This window comes from Phlebotomus papatasi, chromosome 1, assembly GCF_024763615.1.
Source record: "Phlebotomus papatasi isolate M1 chromosome 1, Ppap_2.1, whole genome shotgun sequence".
Taxonomy (NCBI): domain Eukaryota; kingdom Metazoa; phylum Arthropoda; class Insecta; order Diptera; family Psychodidae; genus Phlebotomus; species Phlebotomus papatasi.
In genome coordinates, this window is record NC_077222.1 from 108,584,753 (window position 1) to 108,600,525 (window position 15,773).

The following is a 15,773-nucleotide window of genomic DNA, read 5'->3' on the forward strand; positions in this document are numbered from 1 at the left end:
ATCAGGAATATTTTATGAAATCGAAATTCATATCCCTTTCTTTCTCATAAGTTTTGCATATGTTTATTTCATTCTTTCGCCCTCAAAATTCGATTGAGCTAAATTGAATTAACGGTGATGTTTAAAAAAAGAAGAAGAGTGCAAAAGAATGAGATACACGGTAAAAAAACTCGGCACATATTTGTTTCAAAACAACCAAATTTTTGGGACAAATGTGATTCTATTTGGGACAAATTTGTATCTATTTGAGATTAAAATGTCTTCTTCAGATACAATTTTGTTCCAAAAAAATTTGTTTCAAAGAAAATTTATTCAAATATTTCATATTTTATTATTAATTTTCTTGAGGTAATAATTGCGTCAGTAGAAAGTTTTTTTTGCAAACTGTAATAACAACATTTCATCACTAAATGACTAAACTTTGGCTAGTAAAGTCATAATTTTTGGTTAATAAAATTAGCCAAATTAAATGAATGATAATAATAATAATTAAGTAAAAAATTCTGTCAAAACATTTGAAAATCTCAATGATTTGAGGTACCCCTGCATACCCCTGTGAGCTTTAATCATTCTCTTACCTCAATATTACGTTATTTTTACCTCAAATAATTACCTGATATCCCCATTCCTTCGAAAGTGTTTTAAACAACTTACATTATTTACTCGAGGTAATATTTACGTTAGTAAGACGTAACTGAGTGCAATTGTGATTACTTAAAGAATACAGAATCGGTGAGCGTCGGGGGATAGGGTAGCTTAGAAAAACACGATTCTTCTCAAAGCTTTCTTTCCAAAGTTCGAGCATTTCGCAAAGCTTGGGTTTCTTTATAATATTTAAACAGATTACAATACCACTGTAATTTCTGGGAAATAATAATTTTTATTTATGTAAAAGAGAGATAATATTTTATTTTTGTATAACCATAAGCTAATTAGTTGGTGAAAAGTACATTGAAAAACGGAATGAAATAAAACTTATCATCAAATGATAATTTTAATTGTGATTAATTTCGTATTATGTAGAACTTGGTTCTTTTGGTTCTTCTATTAAAATTGCAACGGTCACTTGAAAATTGCCAGTCATTCCTCCTCGTTAGAACGAGATCGTAAAATATGTTCGGGGACAGAAGGATCAGTCTTGATTTTATCGTGCGAACTGGAGCATTGAGATAACAATTATAAAGTAGAGATTATTTACCATTTTGAAAATATAACAGGCGGATAACCTAATAATTACCATATAGTAAGTAACGTAATGCCGACGTCATTTTACTACTTGGATAAGGGCACGTTAAAAATTCTGTTTACCCAAATAGCAATTTGGAGTAAGATTACCGTTGGATGTATGTATTCTGGATTCCAAAAACGGGTCCTATGACGGTCGTCCGAGAGTCGAATGACGGAAAGTGGGGAATAATATGACGGTAATTACGGAAGTCATTTGGCGTCATAATAACTCTGAAATTACCCGCCTACGACTAAAATATGACGCCGACTTCCAGTGTACTAATAAAAATTCTTCTCCTCACTGGATATATTTGAGGGGAAATTTCACTTGTCAAATGGCAAATAGAACTATTCAGAGCTGTGAATTCGCAAAGTAATTGATATTTTCGCGTGATTTCTCAACAATATAATAGTGTACATTGGGAGGAAAAGCTCCTTCAGTAGAGATGTGTGTTGTGATTCGAAAAAGTATAGTGCCGACAGAAGTTAAGTGAAAATTAGGCAATTTTTTGCATGATAAACACACAAACATTTTTTTTGCAAAATGAAATTTTGTGATTTAGGAGTTTGCTCCAGTCTCTGGAGTATCCTGTGATTAAAATTTTGTGTCGAAAAGACCTATTTAGTGAAAATATTAAAAGATTTTTTTGTGTTGTTGTCATCCAATGGGAAAATTTTCGACATGTCGGATGGCTCATTCAGCAATAGGCGAACGGCAAAAATCTTCGCAAATGTGTGTAGTGAATTAGGAAAAAATTAGAGAAATTTACATAGAACGTAGTAGAAAACGATGGAAAATGTGAAGAATTGTTGAGAAAATATTGTCTACAGTCGTAATGCAATGCAAAGTTGTGAAGTGCACTTAACGTTTTCATTCAAAGTGTGTACGTCGATTTCGTACCTATGCGCTAGAGAAGGACGCCAAATGCATTGTTTTTGGCGCGTCATTTTTTGTACGGAAAAATACCGTCATTTGGAGTCGCTTTTGTTACTGCATGGTAGAGTAAATTTTGGAACCGTAAAATAACTGTTATATTACTAATTCAATCTTAAGTAATGCTGTGACCAAAAATCGACGCGAATATGACTAATTCTTAATATTCCAATTAGGAGTAATTTTTTTGACCATTTATTAACCAGTCATTTTTGAGTCAGAGTAATTTTTTGCGGATTGGGTAATGCTACATCAGCATCATGTCGATAATTTTACTAGTTTACTAGTAAATTATAATATGTAAGTATACATTCAAAGTACCGATATCACGATTACAATTTAGCATGACGATCTTTAGGGCTAAAATGAAAGATCAGCATTGCCATTAAATATTGTAATGGCACCTTTACAGCTTTTATATTTATATTTATTCTTTGTTTTTTTTTGCATTTTAACAATTAAATCGCAATAATCTATATATTAGCATTGAAATGGTTCACCAGGTTTAAGGAGGTTATTTGACAGTATTATACAACTAATATTTGACAGTATGAGACGTCAAATTTTTTTATCGGAACATTTTGTGCATTTTTAAGCATTTCTGCATATTTAGTCATATGACAAAGACGAAATGAATAATATCATACTGACTAAATTTCACGCAGCGAGGACTAGATTTTGCTACTTGGGTAGCATCCCTACAAATTCTTTATATTTCCTTTGCCAAAATTTGTATGATGATTTCTCTGCTTTTAATGTTCTAAAATAACGTGTTATTTTTATTAAACAAATTTTATTTGTTAGCTAACCCAATGCCAAGTCTATGCAAGGATTAGGCTAATTTGTTTGGCTGTTTACCAAATAAACGAATAACAAATTTTTGCCAAAAAGGCTTTTCTTAATGGATACGAATTATCGTAAATCAGTGGTAAATTATCAATTCATCTGTTTATATGGCTGAGTTTTAAAATTATTCAGAGATATGTGTCTTTTCATAAAATTTATATCGCGCGTGCTTAAATTTTGCAAACTTTATTTGTTGAACTTTATTAATATCTTTAGGTCGTTTGCACGATTTATTGCGTATCTGTAATTTTTCGATTTGATGGTTAATTTTGAATTTATTCAAATACCTGATATAGATTTCAGTACTCAACCATTTTCACCAAAATACTGACCAAAATGTCGGTACTCACTTATTTTTCTATTTACCAGTAAAAAATCTTTTATGAAAAATTCCTTGATGGAAAGTGTGAGCTTTTCAAGAGAGCCACTTATTTCCTGAAACTCTTCTGTAAATATACCACAAAAGACTGAATGCTCAATTCTTTCGCGTTGGATTTATGAGGTTTTCCTCTTGTGCAAATAACTGCTTCATCCACTTTTTTCTTTTACAATTTCCCATTTGAAATAATACAGCATAATTTTAATTCAACACAAATATGGTTAATGCACCATTGAAACCGATGATACATCATTCATTTTTTTCTCATCAGGAACATTATGAAACCCAAATTGAATTTTTGCTCAATTGGAAGCGAAATGCGGAGTAGACAGAAAAAGAAATATCTTGCGAAAAAAATACGGATAGGGTTTTTTTTAAATAATAAATTACATAGACTAGGCTTAGATGATACAATTGAATTAAATAAAAGACTTAACAACCATAAGATGCATAAAAAGTTTGCAAAGTATTAAAATCTTGTTCAAATAAGGGCGATACTATGGGGAAAAATATGTATTCAACCTCCTTCACTTCCACTATTTCTATTAAAATTATTCTAAATCTGTACATCAATTCTTATCATTTTATTTTTGCCCTTTGTGGTGATCCTTTCTGTGAGTTTGAGCAATAAAACGACAGTTTAGGCCGAAATAGTAATAGAAATTAGTTAATAAATTTAATTAATTCAAATGACGGTTTTAATAGTGGTCCTATTCCATAATTAGTTTTACCATTACTTTTTTAAAGTATCTCATAATTTTATACAACTCATCAAAATTTGTGTCAAATTTTATTTTGAGGAAGAAAATGCTTCAAAGGAAAAGTTCAAAGAATATTCTAATCATTAGAATTTTCAATGTGTAAATTAATTTTTAATTTGAGAGAATATTTAATTCCTGTATGTCTTTGATTTTATTATTTAAAGCTTTGAGCTCTTTGAGACTTTATCTAATCAAAGACTCCAACGGGATTAAATATTTAATAAAATTGTACGTTTAATTACCTGTAGATAATGCAAGTCCATTAGAATTATTCACATGCTATAAGGTTATATACTATCTCAAAATTGATATTAGGGTACCTACTAAATTTCGGCCAGCTTGTAATTTCGTCCACTTCTTTTGCACCTCAAATTACCTTGAATTTTTAATTTTTGCATACTCTAGAGATTATACAATGCAAAAACAAAAAAAATGTCACTTCTATGAGCGAGATGATGTGAAAAAGACTTTGGAAAAATTCCGGAAAGGCAAGGAACTATGAAAATCGATGTGGCCGGAATATTACTCAAAGCTATGTTTATATTTTTATTCATTTTAAAATGCTATCAAAATGATTTTACAGAAAACAAAGACGATAAAATATTTACAAGGTTCCAAACTCTTAAGACTTTGTCAAGATACTTAAGTCTTAGGCCCTTGCATACAACTATCCTGAAATTTGGTACACTTGCCCTATGTTCTGAAGCGTTAGAAGTACTTAAAATTCAATCTCAATCAATACAATGAAAGAATTAGATGGTATTACATATGTAATTGTAAATGACATTTATTTCGTTTAGAAATGTTTCACTAACTTTATTTTTTTTCAAAAATTGTATCTTTACTGTTTTTTTTTATTTTTGAATACTTCCGCCTTTTTCACCGTTAAATATCTTCACAGTAAATTAAAGCAAAAAAGTCGCCGAAAATTCAATGATTTTGATAAGATTTTTCACCGCATGGGGGCATTGTTATCTCCCAGGAGTGGCAACTGTTCTCAATTTTTAGTCCTCAGGATTTACGCGAAAATTGTCTTAAGCATCGATTAAAATACGGAATTCATTATTTTGTATTATAATTTATAAGCTTATTAATACACCAACTGGCCGTTGGGAAAATATTCAGATTTTTTTTAATTCACTGTTACTGCTCGCAAAAAACACTTTTGAATTTCCGATTCAATTACAAAATTGGATTAAACTAAATTGAATTTGGTGTGATGTTCAAAAGAAGAAAAAGATTGCCAAAGAGTAGGCTAGACATACTCAGAATTTTTGTGAAAAAAGGGATGTGAATTTTTAGAATTTTTACTTTATAATATTTTTCCTGATCTAAAAGGTGTGTCGGAGGCGGAGCCATTACAATTTATGTCTTCCGTTTAATATATTACACTGACCAAATTTAATTTTTACTGTCCAATTTTATGCAGCCTTAAACTTTGATAATTGCAAATTGAGAACAGATCACAGCGCCATCTGAATAGCTTTTTCTGATGGTGAAGCCATCCAATGAGCACAATACAGGGAGTTCCGGTTTAAATGAAAACCGACTAATTGAATTTGATGAAAATTGCCTAATATTAGGAGCTAATTTATAAAATCATTTTTGAAATTCCCCTAAATGTATACATTTTTTGCACTGTTAATTAGAAATGCTTTGTGAATCCATTGTAGTGGAAAGTGCTCATGCTTCGTACGATCCCGAGCTTCGTATAATGACTAATTTTTTCCTATATTTCTCAATAAATGTGACTCATCACACTCACATTTTAAAAACCAGGAGAAAGTGCCTAGGTTTTAAAATGTATTTTGGAGTCACATTTATTCAGAATCTAGGAAAAACTGAGTCATTATGAAGCTTGGGATCGTACGAAGCAGGGGCATATTCCCCTATGCAAAAATATTTTTGGGGCCAATTACAGCGTTTTAGGAAGTTTTCCAAAGATATCTCCTGGGAGTATGCAAATTTCTGTATCATAGCAGTGAATTCGCGGATTTTTTCGATCCTGAAAATATTTTCCATAACTGAACTTTCTGTAAGCCAAAATATGATTTTTTTTAAAAGTTTATTTTAGCTTAAGTATGCTAAGTATTTAGCAGTCATATAATTCTAAATTTCTGAAAAATATCTTCATCTTCCAAAGAATTTAATTGTCAATCATTTTACTGAATGGAATAGGGCCCCATTGAAACTCTCACTTGATACGGTTCTTATCAAAAGGGGCTATTGAGATACAAGTCAGATAGTGGATAAGGTTAATTCATTAGAACAAATAGCGGATTTATGGCACATAATTTTAAGAGGGTATTAAATCTAAACTGCGAGATAGCTGTTTATTTACCTCACACAAGAACTTGATTCGTCCTTAAGCCGTTCTATTGAGGGACAGGGTGTTAATGAATTAGTGGTTAGGGAGCAACATTACCTAATCACTGCTTCATGGAGGGCGATAGAGTTCAAATTCCGCCACTCAAGAGTTCGCCTCTAATAGATCCTTAAAGCTGCCCAAAGAGATTACGAGGGTGATTTGTGCTGTGATTCCTCAAAGATAGCATGGCATAGAGAGACAATTAAACTAATTAATATAGTCTATAGTCAATAGACGAGGAGTAGAAAGGATATCATGTTGCACTTGGTGACTCCCTTCCTTTCTGTTAATGAACAGCCTTATGGAGTGCGGAGGCATCCCACAAAGTTGCAGTAATCACATTCAATGATCAAGTGATAAGAGGGATGTTCTGGGTTGAATTCTCAAATAAGAACAAGAGATGATTTGCGTTGAACACTGAGGGAGCGAGTTGAACTTGCAACTACACAGCGATACACATGTGTAAATACTATTTTAACATTAATTTTCACACAGACTCTTCATTTTCACATTTTCCTTATTCTATAATGCCTTATGCTAATTAATACAGACTTTTGACGATGTTCGCGAAAAGAGCGACATGAGGAATTTAGGGATTGTTCTTCAAGTCTCAAAGAGATGATCAAAATTCTTTGCCAGTTTCATATTCTCTGCTGATTTCTTAACTTTTAATATTATTATCAAAAAATCTCTGTGAAATTATAACAATATACGCTTCTGGATGAATAGCTTTAAATTAATTTTGCTAGCAAGTAACTACCTGATCTATAAGCTCCGCCCAGGTTTTTTTGACCACTCCTCTTTCAGAAACTAAAGTCAACTAAAATCGATTTTTTTAGACAATTCAGTATTATTCAAGCGATAAAATATTTATAGCAAAAAGTAAATTGTATTAGAGAATTAAATAAGAAGGATTAAGATCTCCCTGAAAAAATAAGCCACGCCTTCTTCAGAGCCTTATGCTTTATTTTTCAGTTAGTAAAGCATAAAGGCCTCTTTACTTTGGGTGAAATTTTTGTAAAAATTGCTTTTTTGAAAGAATTTTGACGTTTCTGATTGAGAGCTCCACACATTGGGAACAATTTTCGTTATAAATTGTTTTTGTAAGGAAATTGTTTGCACTGCAATAGGGAGAAACGTCAAAATTATGTCAAAAATGAATTTAAAAAAAAAACATTACCCCTAAACATTGCCCCTAACAAAAGCGTTTTTTGACTAAAATCGCTCCCAATGTGTAGAAGCCTTAATGCAGTGCTGAAAATGATAAAATATTTAATGCAAAATGTGTATTAATCTCCTGATTTAAAGCAAAAAACATCATTATTTAGAGTTTCTCTGCCATAATAGGAAATAAAAATATAAGAAAGAGAAAAAAACTACAGACAACCTTATCAAGAAATAGTCCTTGTAGTTTATATCCGGACCGAAGGCTCTGAGGAAAATTAAAAGGTGTTTCTAAGTTTGAGGTAATTTCAATCCCACTGAAAACCACTGAAAAATCGTAAAAATTTCGTGACTATTCTCATCAAAGTCTAAGTGACTTTACTCATTTTGAAACTTCTCAGGAGAATTTCTCATAGAAGTTCTAAAGCTTGCCATTAAAAGCAGATTCAGCTCACTGTCAGAATTGTAATATGAGAAACCTTAATGAGAATAGTCATGAAAGCTTTCGATAAGCTCTGGGATAACCTTTACTAAACGTTTCGTGAAGCTTTCGCGAAAAATTATTATGTGAAGACTTAAATGCTGTAAGTGCTTTTTTGTGAAAACTTCACGAAACATGTACAAAAAGCAATCTAAAAGCCATGAATTTCTCACATGAATAACTCATGGATCTCAGAATTGATACCCTGGCTAACCTGTAGAGAAGTTCTGTAACAGAATGACAATGTCATACTGTTACAGTCTGACAGTTGAAATGACATACTGACAATTGAAATGACAATGAATTTTATCAAACAAATCAATCAAAACGGACTGTATTTGCATGATATAATTGATTAAAAAAAATCATAAAAAATCAATGAATTGCATTTTCAAACTCATTTGACATGAGAAGAAAAGCTTCATTGGCATTATCAGGTTTCGAACTTACGTATGACAATGCCACGAAAGTTACAGAATTCCCCTACTGGCCTCATAATTGATTTAGTATTCTGATAGGTACTTTAGAACTTTAGATACAGACTACTTTCCAAATGAGTAAGGTAAAGTACCCTTTATTCGACCGGTTCCTCTATTCGACCGGTGGATCAATTTTTGCATATTTGATGGTGAATTTCGTCAATTTCTATGAATTCGTCACTGATTCGTATTATTTAAAGAATAATTGACCTATTAATGTTAGATCATACACAAAATATTATAGCAAATATAATTAAATTGAATAAATAAATCTACCGGTCGAATAGAGGAACCGGTCGAATAAAGGGTACTTTACCTTATAATCAATTTGGCTTTTGATTTTATTATTTAATTGAAGCTCAGAAAGCTTCAAAAGCTCATCTCACAAAGCTTTACTTGAGCTTCATTGACTTCTTAAGCACTTTTGAACACAACGACTTTTCTGTCACTCATAAGATTGTCCTAGTGAGTTTATCATAAACAGCAGAATCGCATTCAATTCGAATTTAGATCGTCTGTCAAAAGCTCATCTGTCTCATAAAATATTTACTTGACGTCTGCTTTGCTGACACTTCTTGAACATTTTTTAAAACTGACAACAGCTACTTTTTTGTCATTTATGAGAATGGTTTAAAACATTTAAAGTGTTTGTCATAAATGTCGGAATCGCATTATCGAAAGCTTTCGTAACTATTCTCATTATGGTTTCTCATATGACAATTCTCACAGTTTACAGAATAGGCCCTCTAGGAGAAGCTTCAAAACTTCTGTGAGAAATTCTCCTGAAAAGTTTCAAATTGAGTAAGGGCCTTGACAGACTTGAGGATTAGCCGAGAGAAGGCGTAGCATAATTATATTAGAAATAATGGTCAAACTCCATTTCCATCATTTTCCACTAAGTCGTCTCTCGGTTTAAGTCGTAAGTGTGTCTAGGGCATAAAGTCTCGTCTGTCAAAAGCTCATCTGTCAAATAAAATATTTAAAGCTTCACTCAGTTTTTGTACATTTTGAAAACAGTGACGACAGTGACTTTCTTATCATTAATGATAATTTTTGACGTGCTTATTAAAAATAGCTGAATCACAATACTGACAATTCTCATTACGGTTTCTCATATGAGAATTCTGACAGTTTGCAGAATATGTCCCTCTGTGAAATGCTTCAAAATCACTTAAGAAAATTCAAAATGAGTAAAGTCATTTATATAGTTTTCAAAACCTCATCTGTCAAACAGTGTTTGCTTTGACAGCTGAATTGCATTCTCGAAAGCTTCCGTTACAACCCCTCTGAAGCCTTAGAACTTCTAAGACAATAGTCCTGTTGTGTTTCTTACATACAGCTGAATCGCATTCTCAGGAGTTTTCGTGAGTATTCTCATTAAAGTTTTTCTAACTTTTTATGCATTTTGAAGACTGACTCTTCTGTCGTTGATGAGAATGTCCTGATGAGTTTGTCATAAACAAATTCATCACATTCTTGGACCCTTACGAGGTTCTCCCATTAAAAAAATTGTCATACGACAATTCTCACACTATACTGAATCAACCTCTGAATAACTGCTTTTTCTTTGAACTTTAAATAAATTCCAAGAAGATTTCCACTAATTTTATCACAGAAGCACTTTACAGAGATGTAAAAGCTCTCAACAAATAACAATTAACCACAATGGGGACACTAGAAAAATAAAATTTAATGGGGCAAAACATTTTGTTGGCCTAAGAATTTTAGTCATCTGGCTTTTGAGACTCTCTAGAAAAGAGGGAGGGAAGAGATTGTATCACAAACATCGTCTGATATGAATATCACGATGGAATTTCCTCTCTCAAATTGCAACAACACCAACTTCTTATTATAATTGATTGATTTTTAATGTCACAGAAAAGTTTTTGTTTTTTTTTCCTTGGATGCTGTCTCTGGGGGCCACCGCGCAGTCCACAGTCACAGCACAGCATAGAAAAGAAGAGAAATGCGCGCGATATGAGACTAATTTCGACAATTGGTGATATCTTCCAAGACCACTTTAACACCATTGACATCAATGAATGGCAATAAATTGAGACTTTTGCTGGTGGACATGAGAGATTCCCCCCTAACTTTTTGCTGTTCCAGCGCAATTGGATACATGGAATGGGAATTCTTGAGGATCTTTGGTGCATCACTTTTTGCCTCATTCATCACTTGAGGTACATTGATCACAGTCTCCGACGATGTGGAGATATTCTTCTCCTGGTGATTTTCCACACAATATGGCACAATATTCTCCTCATTGTGCCCCTCGGTGGTGGGATGACGAAATGGTGGAATTTTCACAGCACCCAAATTGGCCAGGCCAATGTCACTCTTCAGTAATTTTTCCAGGCTCTCAATGGAATCCTGCATTGTGCTCTTTTCCACCCTCTGTCGATGTCCCTTGATATCAGCGGCCGTTTTGACAGCCCTTCCGGACTCTGTTGAATCAGACTTGGTCGTTGGGTACTTTACAGCTTCCCCGGAATCACTAGAAATTGCCCCACTTGCCTGAATTCCACTGATGCAGCTGCCCGTGGAGACACTCGGACTCAGGGAGATGCTAAAATATGGCACAATGTCATTCTGCCTGCAGAGACTCTTCCTCCGCAGAGCTGTTGGATTATCACTTCCCTGTGCGCAGGATTTGTCCGGATTCCCAGTAACATCATCCGAAGTCGTTGTACTTGAGCTTGGCTGCTGCTTCAGGCCTTCATTGGTCGTGGGAAATGTCACTAGGTCCGCTCGAGCTGATCCCGTCAGGAAGTATGTCACCATTGAACCCTTTCCCTTTACATTGACACTCCCCCGGCACTCCAGTGGGTACCCCCGCGGTTGTAGAATTTGATACACCTCCTGCGTCACCTGGATGTGATCCAGCAATCCCGTAGAATCCATCCGACTAGCCACATTCACAGCATTGCCCCAGATGTCATACTGAGGCTTCCGGGCACCAATTACTCCCGCCACAACAGGCCCAATATTGATTCCTATTCGCATCCGGAAGTTGTTGAAACTGTGCGTATTGACCTCGTTGATCTGCTCCAGGAGTCTCAGTGCATAGTCTGCCATGGAAGTGACATGACGATAATTCACCATGTCACAAGTATTTGCAGTCAGTCCGGATGCAGCCATGTACGTTGCTCCTGTACTCTTGATTTTCTCAATGTACCTGAAATATGAGAAAATATTTTCTCAATCAAGGGGCATTTCACTGAAGAAAACAGGGGCCTCTCGACATTTCATTTTTCCATACGTTTTTGCATAGAGGCACTGAAGACTATTGGCAAGTTTTTTCCTAAAGAGAATTGACTTATCAGTCTGATATATTTCGAAATTGTGCATTAAAAGCTATCTAAAAATACATATTTCATAATGCTCGCCGAAATAATACAAGAACTACAAGAAAATTTCTTTAAGTCGCCGTGCAAAATCTGCAAAATTTTTACAAGGAAAAGTGAAAAATATCTTCACTTTTTGTTAGGCTTGATAGGCCCCTGGAAGAAAATTTCATCTCTTGTTAATTTTTTTTTCCGAATATTCAGTATAGGGTAACTGTACCAAATTTAGGCCAACTTGTAATTTCGGCCACTTCTTTTGTTTCTCAAATTTCCATGGATTTTTAATTTTGGTGTACTTTAGATGTAAAAAAAACAACACAAAAAATGTCGCTTTGACGAACAAGATGATGTAAAAAACAGTTTGAAAGAATTTCGAAAGACCAAGAAACTATGAAAATTAAGGTGGGCGAAATATTACGCAAAACGATTTCTATATTTTTATCCATTTAAAAATATATTAAGAATGATTTTTAGAGAAAACAAAGGCGATAAACTATCGACAAGATTCCATGCAACACTCCTTAGAAAGGAGTAACAAAAAAATAAATAGATTTGTATTAAAAATATTATAGTAGAATCTCGCTATAGTCCATATTTGGTTCCAAATTTGACACTTGGGTCGCACTATAGTCCATGTCATTTTTTAAAATTATCAACGACTTTTAGTGTTGAAATTGCTCGACGGCTTCCACTTTCTTTGCGATTGTGGTACTTGTCCTCGCTCTCTTCATTATGGATCACAATTATCACAACTACTCAATAAAGTTTGCCAAAAATATTAAAATAATTATGACAACATTGCATGTCGCGTACTAAAAAACATAACCTAACTTAAAATCAGTGTTTTGAAATCAACGGTCGTTAGATTGTGGACTATAGAGCGATAGCCTATAGTGGGGTTCTACTGTATGGCGCTTGCATGCAACTATGCCGAAATTTGGTACTGTTACCCTATTCGAAAATTAATCATAGTTATAAAGCTTCAATCAAAGGTTTCTTCATGAAAATTGAGCATTCTTCGTTTTCTTATGACCATCGTTGTCTTAGCGTAACTTTAGACCTCCTGGACAAAACGATAGAAAAGTATCTTCAGCGAAAGAGAAACACTTTCTTTTGACCAGATTTCCTTGCGTTGGTTTCTGCTACGACTATTTGATGATTGTAGCTCACGACGAGGACTGCGGAAAACAGTAAAGACAGAAACCAAAACGCAGTTACGTCATATTCGCTAAATATGTACAGGGGAAAAAGGTTTTTTTTTTTATTGAAGTAGCATCATTAAACTCTTGGGAAACTTTGAAAAAACCTGAGATATTTTTTCTGAATTAGCGATAATATCGACATAATTTTTTTAATAGAAATTCTTTGGTCTAATAAGACTTTCTTTCTCCTCTTCCCTCTGAAAATTTCGTCATCATGCATTTTTATTAACCTTTTTATCACTTTCAATACAATTTTCTTTACTATAGTGACTTAAGTTCAAAACGTTTCGAAGTGAAATAGAAAGTTTGTCATGTTCTATTTCAGTCAGGACACTCTTGAGGAAAGTGCAAGAGAAGATGATAAAGAAAATTTATCTTAGACACAAACCACTAACGAAGGTCTCCCGAGACTGCGCTGCCCTCTGATTGGTTTATATTTTCAAATCATAATGAGCACACCGAGAAAAAAAGAGGATGCGATCAACTTTTTTCCTCATAACTTTAACACTTTTAAGGTGTAAAAATATATCAACATTTTTTAATGTTAATTTTACACCTTTTTAAGGGTAAAATTAGCATGAAAAAGAGTAACTTTAACCCCTAATACACCTAAAAAGGGTAATATTTACATCGATTTTGCATCAATAATGCAGGGTAAAATTAACATTTCCGGAATGTTATTTTAACTTTTTCGGATTTCTCTCACTCAGTGCAAGAAATCTCCGTGGTCTTCTGTATTCACCAGTGAAATGCCCCTTGTCTTTAATGATCTACCAGAAGAACTCGCTTATATCTCGGGGCTTTCAAAATCTCTATTCCATTTCATCAATTGACTGAATTGAATTCAGTAGCTTCGAGAAATGAAGAAAATAAGTATTTTTGGTAAACAACCTTGTGCTACAAATTTATAAGTAGTTTATTTGGAAAGTTCCACAGCAATGCAATTGAAAGAAGAGCTTCCTGGAAAATTGTAATAAAAGAATAAAGTTGAAATTTCTTTACTAAAAGTGGAAAGATTTCGAAGAAATGTTCAGAACTAAAAGATAGTTCTGCAGTTGATATAAAGCCCTTTTTATCCCTAAAGTCTTCGTTAAGCTTAACTTCCACACATTATTTAATTAAATAATCCAAGGGGGAGACGTATCTGACAAAATTGATTATTTGTACCATTTGTACAGTAGACTCTCGCTATTTTTTGGTTCTCTCAAGATCGTATCACCCGTGTCACCTTTAATTTCGAACGGCAGTTACATTAAAAAAGAGATCGTGGCATTTTTCACGTTTAAAACTTAGTAAACGATTGATGGTTTTGCAATACGACGAGGACTGTGGAAAACAGTCGTGACAGAAACCAACATAAAGAAAAGTCGATAATACAGAAGCATTTTGAGAACAGTAAAGTTATTAAAAATATGGTAATTTTTTATTGAAATAGCAAAATAAATGTTCAATCTAAACACAGCAACATTGGAGAATTATGGGGCTATTCCAATGAAAAATGAACAATAAACATGTTTTTTTTTTACATTTTACTGTTCTTAAGTGCTTCTGCATAATCGACTTTTCTTTGTATTGCTTCCTTCACCACTTTTTGGTGGTTTTAAAATACGGCAAAAAGTGTCAAGACAGGAATCAACACAAGGAAAAGTCGATAATGCAGAAGCATTTTGAGAACAGTAAAGTTCTTAAAAACATGGTCATTTTTTATTGGAATAGCATAATAAATTTTCAATCTAAACACAGCAAAATTGGAGAATTATGGTGCTATTCCAATGAAAAATGAACAATAAACATGTTTTTTTACATTTTACTGTTCTCAAGTGCTTCTGCATAATCGACTTTTCTTTGTATTGGTTCCTGTTTACCACTTTTTGGTGGTTTTAAAACACGGCGATAAGTGTCGAGACAGGAATCAACACAAGGAAAAATCGATAATACAGAAGCATTTTGAGAACAGTAAAGTTCTTAAAAACATGGTCAATTTTTATTGGAATAGCATAATAAATCTTCAATCTAAACACAGCAACATTGGAGAATTATGGTGCTATTCCAATGAAAAATGAACAATAAACATGTTTTTTACATTTTATTGTTCTCAAGTGCTTCTGCATAATCGACTTTTCTTTGTATTGCTTCCTGTCACCACTTTTTGGTGGTTTTAAAACACGGCGAAAAGTGTCAAGACAGGAATCAACACAAGGAAAAGTCGATAATACAGAAGCATTTTGAGAACAGTAAAGTTCTTAAAAATATGGTAATTTTTTATTGGAGTAGCATAATAAATGTTCAATCTAAACTCAGCAATATTGAAGAATTATGGTGCTATTCCAATGAAAGTGAATAAGAAACATGTTTTTTACATTTTACTGTTCTCAAGTGCTTCTGCATAATCGACTTTTCTTTGTATTGCTTCCTGTCACCACTTTTTGGTGGTTTTAAAACACGGCGAAAAGTGTCGAGACAGGAACTAACACAAAGAAAAGTCGATAATGCAGAAGAACATGAGAACAGTAAAGTGCTAAAAAGACATGTTAATTTTTAATTGGAATTGCACCATTGGCACTTAAGTCATTCGTCCATTCTTT

At 33.4% G+C, this 15,773-nt stretch overlaps 1 protein-coding gene across 1 annotated transcript in view; it reads right to left on the reverse strand.

Moving 5' to 3' along the window:
• Positions 1 to 10,178: 10,178 nt before the first annotated feature.
• LOC129799127 (adenylate cyclase type 6) overlaps positions 10,179 to 15,773 on the reverse strand; it is a 133,639-nt gene continuing 128,044 nt past the window's right edge. The window contains exon 15 of the mRNA XM_055842777.1: positions 10,179 to 11,817. Coding sequence (XP_055698752.1) covers positions 10,623 to 11,817 — 1,195 coding nt within the window. The 3' untranslated portion in view covers positions 10,179 to 10,622. The remainder of the gene's footprint in view (positions 11,818 to 15,773) is intronic.